The sequence below is a fragment of the Anopheles gambiae genome, chromosome X (genome assembly GCF_943734735.2).
Source record: "Anopheles gambiae chromosome X, idAnoGambNW_F1_1, whole genome shotgun sequence".
Classification (NCBI taxonomy): domain Eukaryota; kingdom Metazoa; phylum Arthropoda; class Insecta; order Diptera; family Culicidae; genus Anopheles; species Anopheles gambiae.
Genome location: NC_064600.1, coordinates 315767 through 334912, shown reverse-complemented (window position 1 = coordinate 334912; position 19146 = coordinate 315767). Strand labels below are relative to the sequence as shown.

Sequence of the window (19146 nt, the reverse complement as noted above, 5' to 3'; positions counted from 1 at the left end):
TGCTCGTGCCTACGTGCTCGTCCAGTCATGCTCCATGCCTCAATTGCTCAAGCTGAGCGCCATAGTTCTTACAGTGCCCAGCCCACTCATTTTCCATCGCTTTTACTAGCACCTGGGAATGATTAAGCCATTCACCAACGCTTTGTTCTGCCATGAGCTCTCAGAGTCCGACGTTGCAGTCAGGTGAGCGAATTTTAACCGCACGCCATCGCACAGTTTTCACAATCCAATGCCCGGTGAGCTCGTCTGATGCATTTTGCGTACATAAGAGGTGCTTGGTTTTGATTGGCTCTAACATTTGGATAAAAACTGAGTTGGGACAGTTAGGGACTTTGCGCGCAACGTTTTGGTGCGACCTCCTAGATTAGCTCACCAGGTAAATAATATAAATGAGCAACAATCCTCCTCGAACCAACGGGAGCTGATGCGTAATATTTCCAGCGTTAGATAGGAAGAAAAGATAAGTAAGATAGAAAGTAAAGTGAGAAAAACTAGTAAGTCGTAGAGTACGAGAACCTAATACAGAATAGCATATACGTACACACACATACAATTTCATTTCGGATCCTAACACTTAACTTAGGGAATGAACAAAAACCTTAACATTCGCCTACAGATTGCCATATGTTCTTATTTTGACCATGCATAATAAGGAAAAGAAAGCCTCCCACATTCTAGCCATAAGCAAGGAAATACCCTCAACGCCCTGTTAATAATAAAGTCACTTGTTTATCAAAACTCTACGAGTCACGTCTTATTTCGTTCTAACCATTAGCACAGCAATATTGATTTGAAGAAAAAAGAAAGGTGTTGAATGTTTATCCTGAGCGTGAATGATGGTAAATGTGATCTCAAAACCGCCAATGAATAGATGACCTTTGTTCTTCTCGTTTATCGTCGAATAAGGCAGTTGAGCCAATTTGTTCGTGTGTTACTTTAGTGTGATGGAAGCGATTTGAGGAACATGTTCTATAACAAACAAGATAGATTTAACAGCAACAAAAAGTGAAAAAGGAAACTGAAGCTGTAATTCTGAGGAATGTGTTCTTATGATCTGAACACATTCTGTACTCTGGTTATATTCAAGGCGCTAGAACGCCTACCTGGAACTTACTAAAAATAAAATTTAAATTTAACTTTCAAAACCACTCGACTACCAAGTGAGTCGACGTTTTTGCTAACACACTGCTGAGTATATAGTTGTCCTTGATATGATATGAAGAAAGAAATCCTAAACATTCCTAGCGCAAAAACTTAAGCTTGTAACGATCAATGATTGCACATTTCCTCGAACATGCCAAAGGTAATGCTATGGTAACATAACAAATTAACTAAACTGGAATGAGGTAAGCAAACTTCCCGTTTTCCTTTAATCAACAAAAAATCCACACCTTAGTTACTAACGCTGAGCAACGATAGCCTCCTCTAGCGTGCTCAGAAACGGTTCTGCCCTACCGTCTAGCGATACGATAATGTCTTTGGCCTGCTGCAAGATTTGGCGCGGTTCTACGTCCACCCCGGTCGTGTCTACGATCGTTTGGATTCGGACCTGATACTCTTTCGGCGCCGATGCACCACAAACGGACTTCAAATTTTCCATCGCCGCCGACGCAATTCTGTCCCTGGACACTCGCTTCTCCGGTGCGCTCAGCAGCTTCGCGAGTGTGAACGGTTCGGTCGCCTCGCTGTAGTCGTCCGATTCTGGCAACTGTGTTGCGTCCTGCCCGGTTCGGCGAGCAGCGTAAGCGTGCGCCAGCAGCACAGCGAACGCGTACGCGACCAAACACCGGGACGCGCTCACCCGCTCGGTGGCCGTTCTCTCCTTGCCGAGGATTTTCTTCAACATCCCCACCACCCAGAATGAGCTGCTCTCGCTAACCGTGCCGAACTGGGCGATAGTGCTGCGGATGGCCGCGTGTGGTTCTGGTCGCACGGTAAGCAGGGCGTACGCTAGGGTATACCAGAGCGGGTACAGCCGATATTCGATCGGTTCGCTGGAATGGAGAAGTATATGTTCGGTTAGATTACTCTAACCATCACTCGTCAGTTTCTTCACGGTACAGTACCTGATCTTGAGCACCGGTAGAGTGGCGAGCAGTTGTTCGACCAAACCGAGCTGGGCTGCCGGATCGCCTCGCGAAACGTGCCAGTGATGGAGGAAATGAAGCTCTAGGCACAGTGGTAGACAGTGCTGTGCCAGCAGCTCGTATTGCCACTGAGAGATGGCTGTGTAACCGACAATGTTAAGCGCTTGCAGCCATGCCGGTTTTGACGGAAGTGCGAGGCTTCCATTTTCGGCCGACCGGTCGCAGAGATAGTGGCTCAGGGCGGACTCCATCAGCCGCATCCAAGGCACGGTCTGGCTGTCCAGCAAGTTGGCCGACTCGAGCACGCACTGAGTCAGCAGCTGCGAGTTGACATCGCTGTCCAGTAGGCGTATAAGCTCATCTACAAATAAACTGGAGAAGAAACAAATTAATTGTAGTCTTTGTGTAACTTAACCATAGTTTGTGTTGTTCATTTTTGAATGTTAATTATTCAAACCTTTTCATATTAAAATATGTCAACACATGATTTAATTCTCATTTGAAGTTATCTATGAATTTGATGTGATCTATGAATTATTACAGTGAGTACAAAAAGTATTTGTCTAGCAGAATATTTTAGAGGAAATGGTTAACAATGACTGGGGTTTTAACTTTAAGGCTTTGTCGAAGCAATGTCGTTTAAATTTCGTTCAAAAAACATGTCAAAAAACTTGATTTTATTGGAATTATAGTAAGCCGTATTTGGGTTATGAGTAATTTAATTATAGTAACCTATGAATTTGTGTAGCTATAAGTTTTTGTATGAAATACATTTCTTTCTGTTTCTAACCGTGCACCAAGCTGGTTGATTGCACTACCTCCAATAGATTTTTGTCTTGATTTTGGAGTTTCTTCTTCTTCTTCTTTGGCTCAACAACCGTTGTCGGTCAAGGCCTGCCTGTACCACTTGTGGGCTTGGCTTTCAGTGACTAATTGATTTCCCCCCATAGCAGGATAGTCAATCCTACGTATGGCGGCACGGTCTATTTGGGGATTGAACCCATGACGGGCATGTTGTTAAGTCGTACGAGTTGACGACTGTACTACGAGACCGGCTCAATTTGGAGCTTAAGCTACTGAAATTGTTTTGCTGACATTTGATTCTGACATGTAAAAACACTGTAAGACGACCCACAAAATTTCCGCGTTCGGAACGTTCCGACCTTTATAATAGTTCCAATCGTTCCGATACTTCCAACGATACCGACGGTTCCGTCATTCTGATACATCCCAACGTTCCATCCATTCCAATCGTTCCAACCGTTCCGACCGTTCTGATAGTTCCAATCATTTCGATACTTTTAACGATATCGACTGTTCCGATTGTTCCCTACCAGCATTAAACGGCTTTGAATGCATTCAGACGGCATTTATAGCCTTAGTCGCCTTACCCGGCGCTCTAGCACCAATCGAACACGACATCGAACATGAAAAATGTATGGGATTTGACATGTTTGTCTTGTTTGTTTGTTTGTGTCTGACAGTGCACCTCCATATGATTATATGGGTTTGTTCGTGTCGGATGTCGTGTTCGATTGCTGCTAGAGCGCCGCCTTAGAAGGCGAATAAAGATTTCAACCCAAGGACCGTAAAGATATCAGGTCAAGTTATAAGCCCGTTTTGACAGCTAGGTGGAAGAAGAATCGACGAAGAAAACTGACAGTTAGTTTTCCGCGTTTGGCGAACGCTTCAAGTTCTCGAAGGAAAATTTCCATTTTAAATCACGGGCAGTGTCCTAACAAACTAAAATATTCACCCAAATTGATCTCCACCAAATATTAACCATGCAAAACGTAAACAATCCATCAATACATATACAAGCGGAAAACCATCTGTCAAAATCGGAGCCCAGGGGGGGGATCGCCAAAACCGCTATAACTACACCTCATTATACATTCCACCTTGTTTCAACCGAAACTTTTACGGCTGTAACGGGTTCTCTTCGAAATCTTTCAACTTTTTGATTCAACGAGAACAGATAGCTTGCCGCCATCTTAGCTTGTTTATATACTGGTTATGCACCCTTACTAATGTAACTGCCAAATAGAGCAGTGACAACGCTTTTGGTTCCGAACCGAGAAAGCGTGTGTTCAAATCCTGATTTTTATGATCTTTTTTGTGTTTATTTCTTTTTAAATTAATATTTTCTTGCTATAATTAATACAAACAAAATTTATGTGAAGCAAAATTAAAATAATACCTTTTTAAAAACCATAATAATTACACTATGTTCACCCTTCATTATCAGGATAGGGGAAATATGTATCTCATTTCTCCTTTTATTAGAGTTATCGAAATGAGTTTGATATATTAACACCTTTCAACGGGTTGGTCTTTAACAACTGAATAAGGCAGACCATATTTAATAAAGTGAAATAGCTCAGAGCTTAACGCAAGAGAACATAACACGTAAATCGTGCTATCGAATCTCATGCACATATCTGGGAACACTACAACAGCGCAGTGCTGAAGACGCTTGTAAGGTTTTCTTTTGACAGTTGCAATTTCAAATTTCAAATTAAAAGCGAAATTTTTCAATGACATATTTCAAAGGCATTTAATTACTGCTAAATGCACTGCTGATCGCCTTCAATTCGCCGGCGATTACAAGGCGATTAGAAGGCATTTAACGGAAATTTGCGGGTAGGGTTAATCGTTCCTACCGTTCCAATCGTTACGATATATCCAACCGTTCCGACTGTTCCATCCATTTCAATGCATCCAATGGTTCCGATGGTTCCGATCGTTCCGATACATTCAACCGTTCCGACAGTTCCGTCGTCCCGATACATCCGATCTTACCAACCGTTCCGACTGTTCCATCCGTTCCGATATATCCAATGGTTGCGACGGTTCCGATACATACAACCGTTACGACCATTCTGATAGTTCCTATCGTTCCGATACATTCAACAATTTCACCTGTTCCGATTGGTAACCGTTCCGTCCATTCTGGTAGTTAAATCGTTCCATCACATCAAACGGTTCCGATCGATCAAACCTGATAGGATCAAAATTTTGAACCTAGTTCCGATCCTTCCGATTGAGGAACGGAACGAACCTGCTAGGTGCGCTCCGAAACACACCTCACTACAGAAAAAAATACGCATCACATCGAGCGCATTGAATTAAGTAATGTGATGTTTGATCAGTTTTCGCGAATCGTAGCTCGATAATAGTAAATCCGCGATGCTCAAACATTTCTCTTAAACACAGTTTCTGGATGAGCCACAAATTTCCGCGACAAATTTTCTACGATCACTTTGTCGCAAACAAAATCATCGTAAACAATTTTACATACCGTGGTGCTGAGGTGCTCTACTGTCACATTCACATGCTGGAAATTTCACTCTAATCCTGCTGGATAAAGACGTTGGAGCCGTTGAACGGAAACGGAACGAACCTGCTAGGTGCGATCCGAAACACACCTCACTATAGAAAAAAATACGCATCACATCGAGCGCGATGAATTAAGTAATGTGATGTTTGATCAGTTTTCGCGAATCGTAGCTCGATAATAGTAAATCCGCGATGCTCAAACATTTCTCTTAAACACAGTTTCTGGATGAGCCACAAATTTCCGCGACAAATTTTCTACGATCTCTTTGTCGCAAACAAAATCATCGTAAACAATTTTACATACCGTGGTGCTGAGGTGCTCTACTGTCACATTCACATGCTGGAAATTTCACTCTAATCCTGCTGGATAAAGACGTTGGAGCCGTTGAACGGAAACGGAACGAACCTGCTAGGTGCGATCCGAAACACACCTCACTACAGAAAAAAATACGCATCACATCGAGCGCGATGAATTAAGTAATGTGATGTTTGATCAGTTTTCGCGAATCGTAGCTCGATAATAATAAATCCGCGATGCTCAAACATTTCTCTTAAACACAGTTTCTGGATGAGCCACAAATTTCCGCGACAAATTTTCTACGATCACTTTGTCGCAAACAAAATCATCGTAAACAATTTTACATACCGTGGTGCTGAGGTGCTCTACTGTCACATTCACATGCTGGAAATTTCACTCTAATCCTGCTGGATAAAGACGTTGGAGCCGTTGAACGGAAACGGAACGAACCTGCTAGGTGCGATCCGAAACACACCTCACTACAGAAAAAAATACGCATCACATCGAGCGCGATGAATTAAGTAATGTGATGTTTGATCAGTTTTCGCGAATCGTAGCTCGATAATAATAAATCCGCGATGCTCAAACATTTCTCTTAAACACAGTTTCTGGATGAGCCACAAATTTCCGCGAAAAATTTTCTACGATCACTTTGTCGCAAACAAAATCATCGTAAACAATTTTACATACCGTGGTGCTGAGGTGCTCTACTGTCACATTCACATGCTGGAAATTTCACTCTAATCCTGCTGGATAAAGACGTTGGAGCCGTTGAACGGAAACGGAACGAACCTGCTAGGTGCGATCCGAAACACACCTCACTACAGAAAAAAATACGCATCACATCGAGCGCGATGAATTAAGTAATGTGATGTTTGATCAGTTTTCGCGAATCGTAGCTCGATAATAATAAATCCGCGATGCTCAAACATTTCTCTTAAACACAGTTTCTGGATGAGCCACAAATTTCCGCGACAAATTTTCTACGATCACTTTTTCGCAAACAAAATCATCGTAAACAATTTTACATACCGTGGTGCTGAGGTGCTCTACTGTCACATTCACATGCTGGAAATTTCACTCTAATCCTGCTGGATAAAGACGTTGGAGCCGTTGAACGGAAACGGAACGAACCTGCTAGGTGCGATCCGAAACACACCTCACTACAGAAAAAAATACGCATCACATCGAGCGCGATGAATTAAGTAATGTGATGTTTGATCAGTTTTCGCGAATCGTAGCTCGATAATAATAAATCCGCGATGCTCAAACATTTCTCTTAAACACAGTTTCTGGATGAGCCACAAATTTCCGCGACAAATTTTCTACGATCACTTTGTCGCAAACAAAATCATCGTAAACAATTTTACATACCGTGGTGCTGAGGTGCTCTACTGTCACATTCACATGCTGGAAATTTCACTCTAATCCTGCTGGATAAAGACGTTGGAGCCGTTGAACGTCTTCCGTCTCTTTCTTCTGCTTAGCTTAATGTGAGCGAGAGGGCGTTAGAGTGCGTGTGCGGCAGAACAGTGCGCCTCCCATGCACGCAGTTTTAAACTCACCGGCTAGTAGACCACACACCAGCAGCTTAGCATTGAACGCCACCGGATCAGAAGAAATTTGTCATTTCATCTCTGTCAGTCAACGCCCGTACAGCCATTACAGCAGCAGCAGTGTTGCCAACCCAGTTTGACGAGCAAGATTTGCAACGAGCAAGAAATCTTCGGACGCAGGTGTACAATTTGGTGACTACAGCAAGTGTGCCATTACCATTTGTATTGTACAACGCTACCTCTCGCCCACCAACCGGATACCGAGGATGATCAACGAAATTCACTCCAGGATCATAAACAAGCTGATGGAAATCGAAAGTGTGCTGCAAAGTTTCCCGAAGGGGAAGCGGCGCAACGACTACCTGCAGACCGTGGCGGACATTCGATGCGATGTGCAGCGCGATTTGGAGCATCATCTTCCACTAGACGGCCAACTGGCGCGTGCCAAATATGTCCTGAAGAGGGTAAAAAAAGCCTTACGGGAGTACACCGTGTGCTGTTGCTGCTATCGGCAGGAGAAGCGATATCATGTTTAGTGAAAAGGACGCCCGCGCGGGGAATGTCAGCGGAACGGCAGCATCTTACAAAGGCTGAGATGCACCAAAAACCTGCTGCCAACCTGTGCCAGTGCCGTCTGTTCATGGCGTAACAAATGCGTTTGATGTTACGACCTAAATAAAAGCAGCTGGAACCGTGTTTGTCTGTGTGTCTAATCGTACTTCATGGAACATCAACTATCAGGATTGCCGAGAATCTTCCGGTGGATGGTAAACAAATTCTAACTAAATTATTGAACTAATGAAAATCTCATTGTACAGTAGAAAAAGGTTTGGTTAAAAAGACCCAAGGCTGCCGGGATCTGGGGAAAAAGGGTAGAATAGCTGGATTTTCATATTCCAGTTCGAACATTTTTCTAACCAACAAATTGTCTAGCAATGAGAACAATGAAATGAACTGTCACTCACAGGATCATCCGAGAATGAGGCGCGAACTTTGTACCCGTATTGTTGACGTTCTGTTGTGGTAGTGTGGAATTTGCTCGAACAAATCCACCATTTCGCTACAGGCGCACATTTCCTATTTTTTCATGCTGATTCATCTAGCTTCTAACGGGTAAATGAGGTTAGGATGGGTAAAGAACTGTACCTTAGCGTATTTTCGGTTTGCCACTTTTTGACACTGGTCAGCAGCTCAGTCATCAAGGCGCGCGCCTCGAGCAGCCGGGGACAGTGCGAGCAGCCGGTGCCGCACGCGTCCGGCAATTGTGCCAGTACATCCGCTATCGACGCAACCAGCCGCTGTACGGCCGCGGTCAGCTGGGGCTTCCCGTTCGCCACCTTGCTTGCCGCCCGGCCGGCATTCATGAGCATCCGCACGACGACGCCGATGTACAGCTTGCGCTTCAACAGATACATGCCGCCCGGCACGAGCTGGTTCGCTTCGTTGCACCGCATTCCCGTCACGATTTCAAGCAAGCTGCAAAGGGAGAACGTAGAGCACCGGACGTTTCCGTTAAACTGATGAATGATCAACGCGTACTTTACTTTACGTATGCTTTACTTACAGCATGAGCGCATCGTCCAGGTCGCGGTGCGGCACCTTCGGCTCGCGCAGCAGAAAGCCTGCTTCCGCGGTCATTACGAACCAGTCCAGTGCTGGCGTCAGCTCGGCAACGTGCATCGGCATCCACACGAGGCGGGCAAAGTGGTGCAGCAGCCGCACCATGGCCGTGCGCGTTTTCTCCTCCGACCGTACCACCGGCTCGTACGCTAGCCGTACGCAGATCGCGAGCGTAGGGGCGTGCGTGCGCCGTATCCAGCCGGGCAGGGGATCGAACGGTTCGCCGAACCAGCGGCAACGCACGAACACGCACGCCAGCAGCTCGTGGCACTCGGGGCTGTGGTGCTCCAGCATGGCGTGCATCCGCTCGAGCAGCAGCTCCGACGGCAGCAGCCGCTCCCAGGGCAGATCGAGCACGAGCGTGTTGTACACGTACAGGGCCGAAATCATGATGCGCGGATCGACGAACCATTCCAGGTACCAGTGAAGGAAGTACAGCAGTATCTGGCTGCAATGGTCGGTGTCGGCGTACGCTTCGCGCACCTGCTCGATTGCGTACTCGACGCAGTGCAGCAGCACGCCGAACATCCACTTGGCCTTATCGTTATTGCAGTGTCGCGCTGTGTCGATCACGGGCGCCATGGTCGTCCTGCCGTACGGTGTGGACGGCGAGTATCCACCGGGCCGGGCGTGTGCATGGACGTCCGCACCGTACGGTACGATCCACGGCTCAAACATGCGATACACGGTGGGCAGCAGGTTGTCGTGCACTGAGGAAAAAAACAGCAGCATCGCACATTAGAAAATCGGTCAAACAAAACGTTCCGTCCGCGCGCTTACCGCATCCGATGCGATTGTCACGCATGCCGGCGGCAAGCAGGCTGTGGGCAAACATGCCCAGCAGCATTCCCAGCACCTCGATGTACGCGCCGTGCCGCCTGTACATGCCGTTCCATGGGTAAGCGCCATCGCGCTGGCGCACAAAGTGCTCGGTCACGGCCACCAGCAGATGGTGCAACAGTTCCGGCCCCAGCACCGGCTCGGTGCAGTTCGCTTCGGCAAACTGGCGATGGGCCTGGTGCAGTGCGTCCTCCGCCATGCCCAGGCACAGATCGGGCAGATGGTGGGCCCGCGAACGCAGCACGTTCAGCAACCGTAGCAGCATCACCGGCGGCAGCGTGGGCCATTGCGAGTACGCGTTGATCGTGTGCTGCAGCAGTTTGCCAAAGTTGTCGGGAAATTTGCTGCTCGCCAACGTTACCAGGTGCGAAATTAGGATCTAAAATTCAAATGAAATAAAAAAAGCGTTTATCCAATATTCCAAATATCGCTGCCGTGCTTAGGACGTGCTTGTTGATGACATACGTCTGCAAACTTTTCATCCTGCTCGGCTTGCTCGTCCGATCGCACCGGGCTGACGGTATCCGCGGGCCGCGCTTTGTACAGTCCGATCACTATCAGCTTGGCAAACTGGTCGAGCTCGTCCGGCGCGACGTCATGCTCCTTTAGCCACCGCGACAGGTCGAGCTGTGCAAGAGAACAGTAAATTCGTGTTAGTGTGAGCCCACACGTTGCGTCGGTCCCGACAGCGCGTACCTTGCTGCCGAACATGTCCACAAACAGGGTCCGCTCCAGGCTGCCGGTTTTCTGCTTCACCAGCTGGCCGTACACCTGCAGCAGCGGCCGGCACGGAATGCGCCCGTCCTCTAGCAGGGCAACGATCACGCTGGACGGTTTGTGTCCTGTCTCGAGCGCGTCCGCAAACAGCTGCCCGACCTCCTCGAACATAAGCTTCGACAGTTCGCTCCGGTACGTCTCGAGGCTTAGCCGAACGGCGAATGTAAGCGGCGGCACGAAGTTCGCATCGGACACCTCGTGCAGCAGCGTGCGCAGCATCGTCCGGATGATGGCATTCAGCGACTGGACCGCGGTCTGGTCCGTCTCGGCGCAGTAGTCGACGAACAGACTGTTCCACAGCTCGCGCAGCAAGATGGTGTGGTGGACGATGTACGGTGGAATGTTGATCGCCATCTGCAGGAACGCTTCCAGCCCGCGCAACCGTGCGTCGATGCGCTCCTGCACGGTCTTGTCCAGCGTGGCACACTTCGTGTGCACCTTGACCGTGGCGGCACCGGCACAGTACAGCACGCTACACTTGGCCTGCTTCACCAGCTGCCTGTCCTCGTTGACGTACAGCTGCCGGTACAGCTCGAACAGCTCGTCCCGGCGCTGCTCCAGCTCGGCTTTCGTCGTCCAGTACGTTTTGTCGATGTGCTGCCGCACGATCCGCAGGCTCTCGGTGATGCGCCTGACTCGTACCGCCGCCGGTTTCGCCAGTGCGTCGCGCAAATCCTGCTGCTCGCCGCGCACCTCGACCACCGGCACTGGGAGTGGATCGGTGTACGCGTTTGCTAGCCGGCGCTGGATGGCCTCGACTGGCGTAAGCGCCGGTTTGCCGGCAGCAGTCCCTTCCGACAGTTGGGCCTTTAGCGGTTGGGCCGGATGGACGCGGTAAAGCGCGTACCAGCGCTCCACCATCAGACGGTGCAGCGTGACGAGGGCCGGCTGGTTGACGCACTCGGGCCAACATTCCTTGATAGAGCACAAACAGTTGATTGCGTGAAAAATGGTTGAAATCGCATGCGGTTACGGTTAACGGATAGCGTCTGTATTTATTCGATACACGTGCTCACATTTTGAACCTCACACACAAATGTACAAAGCATTAGTTTTTGATTGAAGACATGCAATTGTATCGTTGCTGGGAGGGATAAAGGCAATGAATTCCCGCAAATAATTAGCCTTTGGCATCGATAGCTTGGACGATTTGTAACTTAAATTTTAACGTAATATTTTTGGCGTTTATTTTAATAGTAAAATATCGCAGACAAAATTTTCATATCTAAAATGGAATGAACAACGAAACACAGGCGCATTTTTATTCAATTTGAACGTGATTTTCTTGCACTTCGTTAATTTTCGTATAGAAAAATCCTGTTGGATTTTATTAAAAAAAAATGGATGTATGTTACGCTCTCCAGTCAAACATATCACCATCAAATAAAGATCTCGAAACGTAGACCATGTAGGCCATGCGATTCATAAACATGAACTTCAAACACTACTGAACTTTAAAACAACAACCAGTCATGAATAAACAAACAAATATTGTTCAAAATAATCCAACCACAAATGGTTACGGTTGTTCGTTTTGACACTTTTTAATTCAAACGCTTTCCGACCGCCGACTCTATATGTTTACCTGCACGCCCTGCAGAGTCGCCTGCAGATGGGGAACGGCGTACTGCACTGGTAGATTGATCGGATCGTCCATCGCGATGCGATTCAGGTCCGGGTCCAGCAACCACAGCTGGAACGCTTTGACGAGACTAAAAAGGCGCATAAGCTTTTATACGAAACATCGCCAAAAACGCAACGCTTACCGCAACATTTCCACCGCGGGTTTGTTCGTCTCTTGCGCGCTATGGTAGTGCAGCTCGAGACGGCACAGCGTCTGTTTCACCTTTTCCATCAGACCGGTGTCCGCGCCGTACAGTCGATCCGACACACCGTGCACCGGGTCGCCCACGTCCGTGACGCGCGTCAGCAGGGCGGCGAAAAACTGCTGCCAGACGGCCAGACACAGTGGATGCTCCACGCTGACGCGCACCAGAAAGCGGGCCAGCTTGCAGTAGACCAGCGAATCGGCCGCAGGACAAAAGTCTTCCTCGCGCGTGCGCAGGCCTCCGCTCACGTCGCGCAGTGCCGCGTCCAGCTTGAGCGATTCCTTCCGCTTGAGTGCACGCAGCAGCCTGGGCCAGAGTTCGGTGTCCAGTTCGAGCTGTCGGTGCTCGAGCTCGAACACAAGCAGCGCCAGGGCCACGCAATCGTTTGGCAGGGTGCCGTACAGCAGCGGCGGCTCGGTACCGATTATCTTAGACCAGAGCGAGTGTATGCCCGGTTGCTTTTGTTTCACCTGCGCGAAGGACTGGCGAAGGGAGAGACGGGTGTTTAATGCACATGTTGCACGTAAGATTAGTGCGGCTGAATGTAGCACAACCAATGTTTTACCTTGAAAAATGGAGCCAGCTTATCGCGCAACGCCTTCCAGGCTTCCGCGTGGCCGAACGAAACCGAGGCGAGCACGTTCAGCAAACGCAGCACCTTGGCACTGTTCGTCCAGCTGGATATTTGCGTCAACCAGTCGCACCACATGCCGACTAACGCCGCCGGCGTTGCGTAGCCACAGCGCCAGTGCGAAACCGCTTGCGACACCAGCATCGTGCCCAGTTTGCCCACCTTCGCCTGATCAAGCAGTTTCAGCGCGAGCATCTGTTCGCTCTGTTGCGGATCGATCGTGCTGGTGGAAGGCTTCGGCGGCGTCCAAACTAGCTCAACGTCATCCTGCACCAGCTGTGTCAGCAGGTCGGCGAATCGCTCGCTACCCAGCAGCGCATGGGAACACTCGGTAAACAGTAGACTGATCAGCTCCAGGCAGCGCACCACAACCGTGTCGAGGTGGTGATCTAGCAGCAGCTGCAACAAGTTCACGCCGTCCTGGCAGAAGACGGGCACCCAGTGTCCGATGGTGGTGGTAAGCATCGCGGCCAGACACGCAACCGGGCACCGTTCGTCAACCGCTGCCTTCACGTCCGCTAGCTGCTCGAGAGCGGGCACATTGCGCACCTCCACACTGGAGGGATCTTGCAAGATCTGCTGCACGATGGGCAGCGGCTGGTCGAGTGCGTGCAATCGCAGCTGCAGCAGCACAAACAGGCAACGCTCCTGGTAGTTTTCATATTCGCTTTGCTCCGTAGCGTCGGAGTTTGCTTTGACCGGAGATTGATTTTTGCGAAACGCCGCCACGACGCTGTACGCTACGCGGTTTTGTAGCGCCTTTGGCACATTCAACCCACTATAGGACGAAAGAGAGGAAATTGGTTGTAGAAACAATGTAATGTGAGCACTCACATTTACTGACGTTACCTTATTTCCCCATAATTGATGTACATTAACAGCCCCAGCGCTAGCTTGTGGTACACGTGCGCTCTGGAATAACTTAGCAGCAGCTCCAGCATCACGTTTACATCTGATTCAGTTGGATCCCACAGCATAACCAACTTCCTTTTGCTACTGAATACGTCCAGCAGTCTGCTCCCCTTCGCCTGCCAAGCATCGGCGGTGGACTGAGGGTTAGCCGTGCCGTCCGCCGCTAGCGTTTGTAGCATTACCGAAAGCACAAACACATTTTTCTCCACGATCGTATGAATCTGCTCGATTATGAGCTCGGCACAGACGAGTTCGGCCGCATCGACAGCAACCAGCACCTGGGAATGAAGGGACGAAGCAACGAAAATGGACGAAAATATCCAGTTAGAATATTTTCACTTCGATTCCAACTGTCCTGGTTCGATTATTCCCTACCTCTATCTTATTTTCGTACTAGATCTCTGTTTTGTCTTTTTGTTTGCTTAGTGTTAGCGTTAAAATTAGCTTTATTTTATTTAACATTGTTGCACAGCCTTCCTGGTAGCCTTATTTTTTGTTCTTCTCATTATATAAATTGCAAAAGGCAGATGCTAATATGTATTTAATTGTTCATGCCTTTGCATAGCCCATTTTACTCGAGTAAACCTTCGAAATTTGATAAATGAATTAGGTTGTCCAACAATTTAATTCTAAACATGTAGCTATAAACTCCAAACGTGTTCTGATTTGTTTACACTTAATTAAAAAAAAAACTTTCCATAATATGAATCAAAACGATAACGTATACAACTTTACTTTAAACTTCACTGCACGAGTATAGCACACATCTCAGAAGCTACAAATATACCGGGCTAGCTATACATACCTCAAACAGTGTTTTCGTGATTGTGCAGATGAACTCCTTATCGCTGGATGGATCCCGTGCGAGTGCAAGATCGACGAATGGTTTCAGCACGTTGTACAGATTGTGCGCTGCCTCCTGGCCGAGCAACGCTTTGCTGAACTGGTCCGTAGTGGTGGCATTGTGCGGGACGGGTGGCTTACTTTCATGCTCAAAGTCTGGCCCAAGCGTAAAGTCGCGCTGCACAAGGCAACGCAGCATCCACCAGCAAGCGCGCGAGCTGAGCAACGCGAAGGGCAGCGTCGAAAGGTGCCGGGCCAGGGCCACGCCTGCTGCGTAGATGCAACGGGCCGCACCGTACACGAGCGTATCGAAGTGTACCTGCACCAGCTCCACCTCCTCGGACGTATGCGGCCCGTGTGTGTCGCGATAGTAGCGCAGCACGTCACCCGCGAACTTGACCGTATCGTTGATGAGCAGCGCCAAACGTTGCGCAAAGTGGCTGTATCTGGCGATCCGACCGTACGTCGACAATCCCTCGCCGAGTACGGCTACCAGCCGGTTGGCGAGCGTGACTAGCCACAGCATTTCGGTGGTGGGCAGCTGCCGCACGTCTCCGCTCACCACGCGGCGAATCGCGCGTGACGTAATCGTACCAAACAGCCGCTGGAACGGTATCTGGTCAAGCAGTGCGAGCAGATCGCTTTCCTTAATCGGCCGCACCCGCTTGTCCGGCGAGCTTTCCTCCCCGTCGCTATCGACCCATTCGAAGTTGTCGGCCGCTTTTGACCCACTGCCACCCGCCTCTCTAACCGGCATCTTCTCTTGAGCGGTACGGCCCTCCGCTTCCTCCAGCGGCGTTAGGAATGTTTGGCGCTCGAGGATGGGACGCAGCAGCACGTGCGTCAGGGTAAGAATGGCCTGCAGCTCACCGTCCAGCAGATCGGGGCTCGATTCTTTACCTCCGACCGGTAGCGGATGTACCAGCACGTGTGCCCACGTGCCGATACCGCTGGGAAAGCGCAGCAAATGAAACATCAGCCAGACCCGGTCGTGCACGTTGCCCGCGCCCAACAGGTTGGTGCCGACGTGCACAAACCACTTGCGCAAATCCTGCACGTACTCGCATCGTTCGCCCTCGTCGCACCCGCTACCGGACGCTTCCATGCGCAGCGCATTGCCAATGATGCGTAGCTTGTGGCGTAGCGCCACGGTTGGATTTTGGCCGGCCTTCGGCGGATCCGAGACCTTCTTCTCCACCATCGAGCGAGTGTGGAGCAGGTGTATCAGTGCTTCCTTCTCCTTCGTCAGACAGCGATCCAGCAGCGAGGACATGGTACCCTTCGCCTCCTTAAACCGTTCTACGTTCAGCGAGGCGACTCTGATCATTCGGAGAGAGAAAAAGGAAGAAGGAACATGTTTCGATTGGATTCGAGCTTGTGCAGTGCTCTGCTCCACTCACCTGCTTTTCAGCGACACACTCACCGTCCGCTCGTCGTCGCACCGGCCCGTCGCACTGAACTTTACCTGTTGAAAGTCCCAGCATCTACCCTGCAGGCTGGCTATTTGCTGGTGGGCCACCTTGCGCTCCCGCACGACCTCGCCGTAGCCGTGGTAGCCGGCCCGATACGTCTGTATGCTTATGTGCAGGTCGTCATCGTACCCACCCGGATCCTTCGCCACGCCGTGCGGGCTTTCGGACCGGACAAACTGCTGCTCCATCGCGTCCAGATGCGCCCGGTCGGTCTGTAGGGCGATATCCTCCATCTGCTGGATGCATTGCAGGTAGAGTGTGCGGGTTCGCGGTGCACTAATGCAGGGCCGTTCGATTGGTTGCGCGCTGGTGATTGAAGGACGTGCTAACGTTTGCACGCCGTCGCTCGCTTCCAGCTTTAGTTGGCTCAAATCGGGATAGAGCATGGTGGTGGACAGGTTTGGGACGGCTGGAGCACTGCAGGGCGGAGCAGTGGGAGCAAAATCGCCACCCATTTCTTCCTTCGTTCGGCTATCTTCATTTGCTTCTTGTGATTGATATGATTGAGTTTCTTCCACCGCAGAGGGTTCAATCGATTGTTCTGGATCGTTGCTAAAGGTCGCTTCTTCCACTTCTTCGTATGCCGTTTGCTCCTCTGATGGCGATGTTGGTGCTAGTGCTGTTGGTATAACTGTTGGTTCGGTAACAGTTTCTTGCACTTCCTCGGCCTTGGCAGCAGTTGATTTTATTACACTCTTTTTGCTGCTAGTTTTTTTCTACTCGCACCATCGACAGCGCACATTTTTGACGAAGAAGAAAGTAAACAACCGGAAGGTCAATTATTGCAGAAGATTGCAACGCTGATTCAGTTCGCTCTTACCTTCGTCCTGGGCTTCACGGCTTCCATTGTTGGACCGAGCAGTGGCTCAAACGTGTACCAGAGATTATTTGAATTGCCAAACTACTCTTGACTTAGTACGACTCACACACAAAGCTCTATTGTCGATCTATCGTGCACAAGATGGATTAAACGATGACCAAGCGCACATTTCTGCATTTATCACGCACGGTATTTGGTAGGAATAGAACATCACATCATCATACCTTCACTCACAATTATAAAACAGTCTAGCTAAACTATTCACTAATCGTAGGTTGTGAAATCAACACATTAATTGCGCACCTACCCGTTTGTCCTTCGTCATTATTGAAAAAATCACAACGAAGCCCTACGATACAACAAAACAAAGAAAGGGCACAGGGAAAAATAGATACGGATTGGGCATGTTTTGAAAACACCACACGCTTGACAGCTGTTCCTTGCATAAGCTGTCAATGGACATCGATCGGCGTGACGCTTAAGTGCAGTTTCCACACGCAAACGAGTTTCCGCCACAAGCTTTGTTTGAATTGGCAGTTAGACGCTGCTGGATGAAATTCTGGCTGCGTACGGTATTAATAATGTTTAATCGCTCATATTTTCATTTATGTTTCCCATGTATTCTCCAAAAATCAAAAATATATCTTGTATTTAAATTTATATTAAGCAATACACACGATTCTTAACCAGCCAGAGGTTCTCTCGTGATGGCCACAGTACTTTGATGAACTAGTTAATGATGAGTTTAACGAACAGCTAGATGCTCCACTAGCTGATAGCATTATGTTAGTGTCACCTAGCATCCCGAAAAACTATCAGTTGACTGAAAAACAACAAAGCACCCGGATCCAACGGAATCGCAGCTGAACTGGTAAAGAACGGTAAATTCACCCTAAAGAACCTGTCGCGATGGACCAAGCTGGGACTATATAGTACCTTTATTAGTAGTAGGTCATAGGATTCATTTCACGACCCGACTCGGAGTCGGGTGCGAACCAGTCGAAACCAATCCCGAATGATGAGTAGGCACAAGAAAGCATAAGCGACTCCGACCCATTGGTGCTGCGAGTTCGTGTATTACAAGTAATACACGCGATCAATTTCAACTCATTTGACGAAGCTTTATTAATGGTTTGTTCAACAACAATAGTCTTAAGTGCTATATGCGTTCTACAATTTTTAAAAACCCAGCAAATGCATGAAATGAACAAGAAACGACACATCTACCGATTTGGAACGACGAATAAATAAGTTGTGAGGTGAGATAACGCGAACGATGACAGTGAGATGCTTTCTTACTGGTAAATGTCCCCGGCAGTCAGTTGGTAAAGATTCCTGAGTAGTGGAAGGTTGCATTTATTCCCGGACGAGCCATTTGTTGAACCGCATATCAGCCGGTCTTTTTCGTCCCCAGTATTGGTACATTTGTGAACGTTAGCAATATTCTTAACGTCAGCAAACGGGCAAACACGTGCACATAAAAAATGGGGGTTGAACATTGCGCTAGTTGTAGAGTGTTTCTTATATTAAAAAAAACAAACGCCATAAACGACAAGCTGGGGAAGGATAAAAAGGATGAGAAGGATAGAGCATTCACAGCTCCTCGAGCTCGATGTCTAGTTCGCTGCTGTAGTCGCAGCCATCGTCCAGGTAGCTGCCGACTACGGTAGATCCATTGCCACCGATCGTCTGCTCGCTATAGAGCTGCTCGAGGTAGTCGTAGAATTCACTGTACATTCGGAATAGGTAGCGCATGAGTCAGATGAGCAGGACGATGAACACCAGCACGAAGGCGATCGCGGGCACGATACCGAGCCGGTTACCCGTGCTGCCCCAGCCACACTCGAGATCCTTCTTCAGCACTTCCAGCAACAGATCGTTGTTCTTGTTGCTGCACCGGGCTTCCCTCAGCTCGTTCGCTGAATCACCACAGTCGGAGCCCTTGGCGTAGGCGAGCGGGGTCGCGTGCTTAAAGTAGTTCGTTAGGCTCGTTTCCGTCCACGGGTTAGCGGGGCATAGGTACTGACGTCGCTTTCGCTGCCAGAACTCGATCCACCTGTCAAGGAGGATAAAAGAGCAAATGTGACATTAGTGGGAGCTGTATGTGCTGTGTAAGTTACCG

The 19146-nt window shown here is 48.9% G+C and overlaps 2 protein-coding genes across 2 annotated transcripts in view; both read right to left on the bottom strand.

Moving 5' to 3' along the window:
* Window positions 1-605: 605 nt before the first annotated feature.
* Window positions 606-17165, bottom strand: LOC3289598 (ectopic P granules protein 5 homolog). The gene is made up of 14 exons (XM_061654877.1): window positions 17025-17165; window positions 16133-16920; window positions 14695-16051; window positions 13827-14167; window positions 12912-13755; window positions 12284-12828; window positions 12103-12229; window positions 10437-11432; window positions 10206-10367; window positions 9681-10119; window positions 8845-9610; window positions 8427-8756; window positions 2067-2459; window positions 606-1994 (listed from the first exon to the last, which is right to left on the bottom strand). The coding sequence occupies exons 1-14, from the start codon at window positions 17049-17051 to the stop codon at window positions 1400-1402; spliced, it is 7710 nt and encodes a 2569-aa protein (XP_061510861.1). The 5' UTR covers window positions 17052-17165; the 3' UTR covers window positions 606-1399.
* LOC3289597 (chaoptin) overlaps window positions 17025-19146 on the bottom strand; it is a 31278-nt gene continuing 29156 nt past the window's right edge. The window contains exon 10 of the mRNA XM_061654893.1: window positions 17025-19080. Within this exon, the coding sequence (XP_061510877.1) occupies window positions 18783-19080 (298 nt within the window). The 3' untranslated portion in view covers window positions 17025-18782. The remainder of the gene's footprint in view (window positions 19081-19146) is intronic.

What these genes read in the sequence shown, in the direction of transcription:
- LOC3289598 (XM_061654877.1), bottom strand. Translation starts at nt 17,051, where the DNA reads ATGGAAGCCGTGAAGCCCAGGACGAAG. An exon ending in AGTGTGTCGCTGAAAAGCAG is followed by an intron (nt 16,052 to 16,132) that starts GTGAGTGGAGCA and finishes CCGAATGATCAG; the next exon opens with AGTCGCCTCGCTGAACGTAG. An exon ending in CTGGACGATGCGCTCATGCT is followed by an intron (nt 8,757 to 8,844) that starts GTAAGTAAAGCA and finishes CTCCCTTTGCAG; the next exon opens with CTTGCTTGAAATCGTGACGG.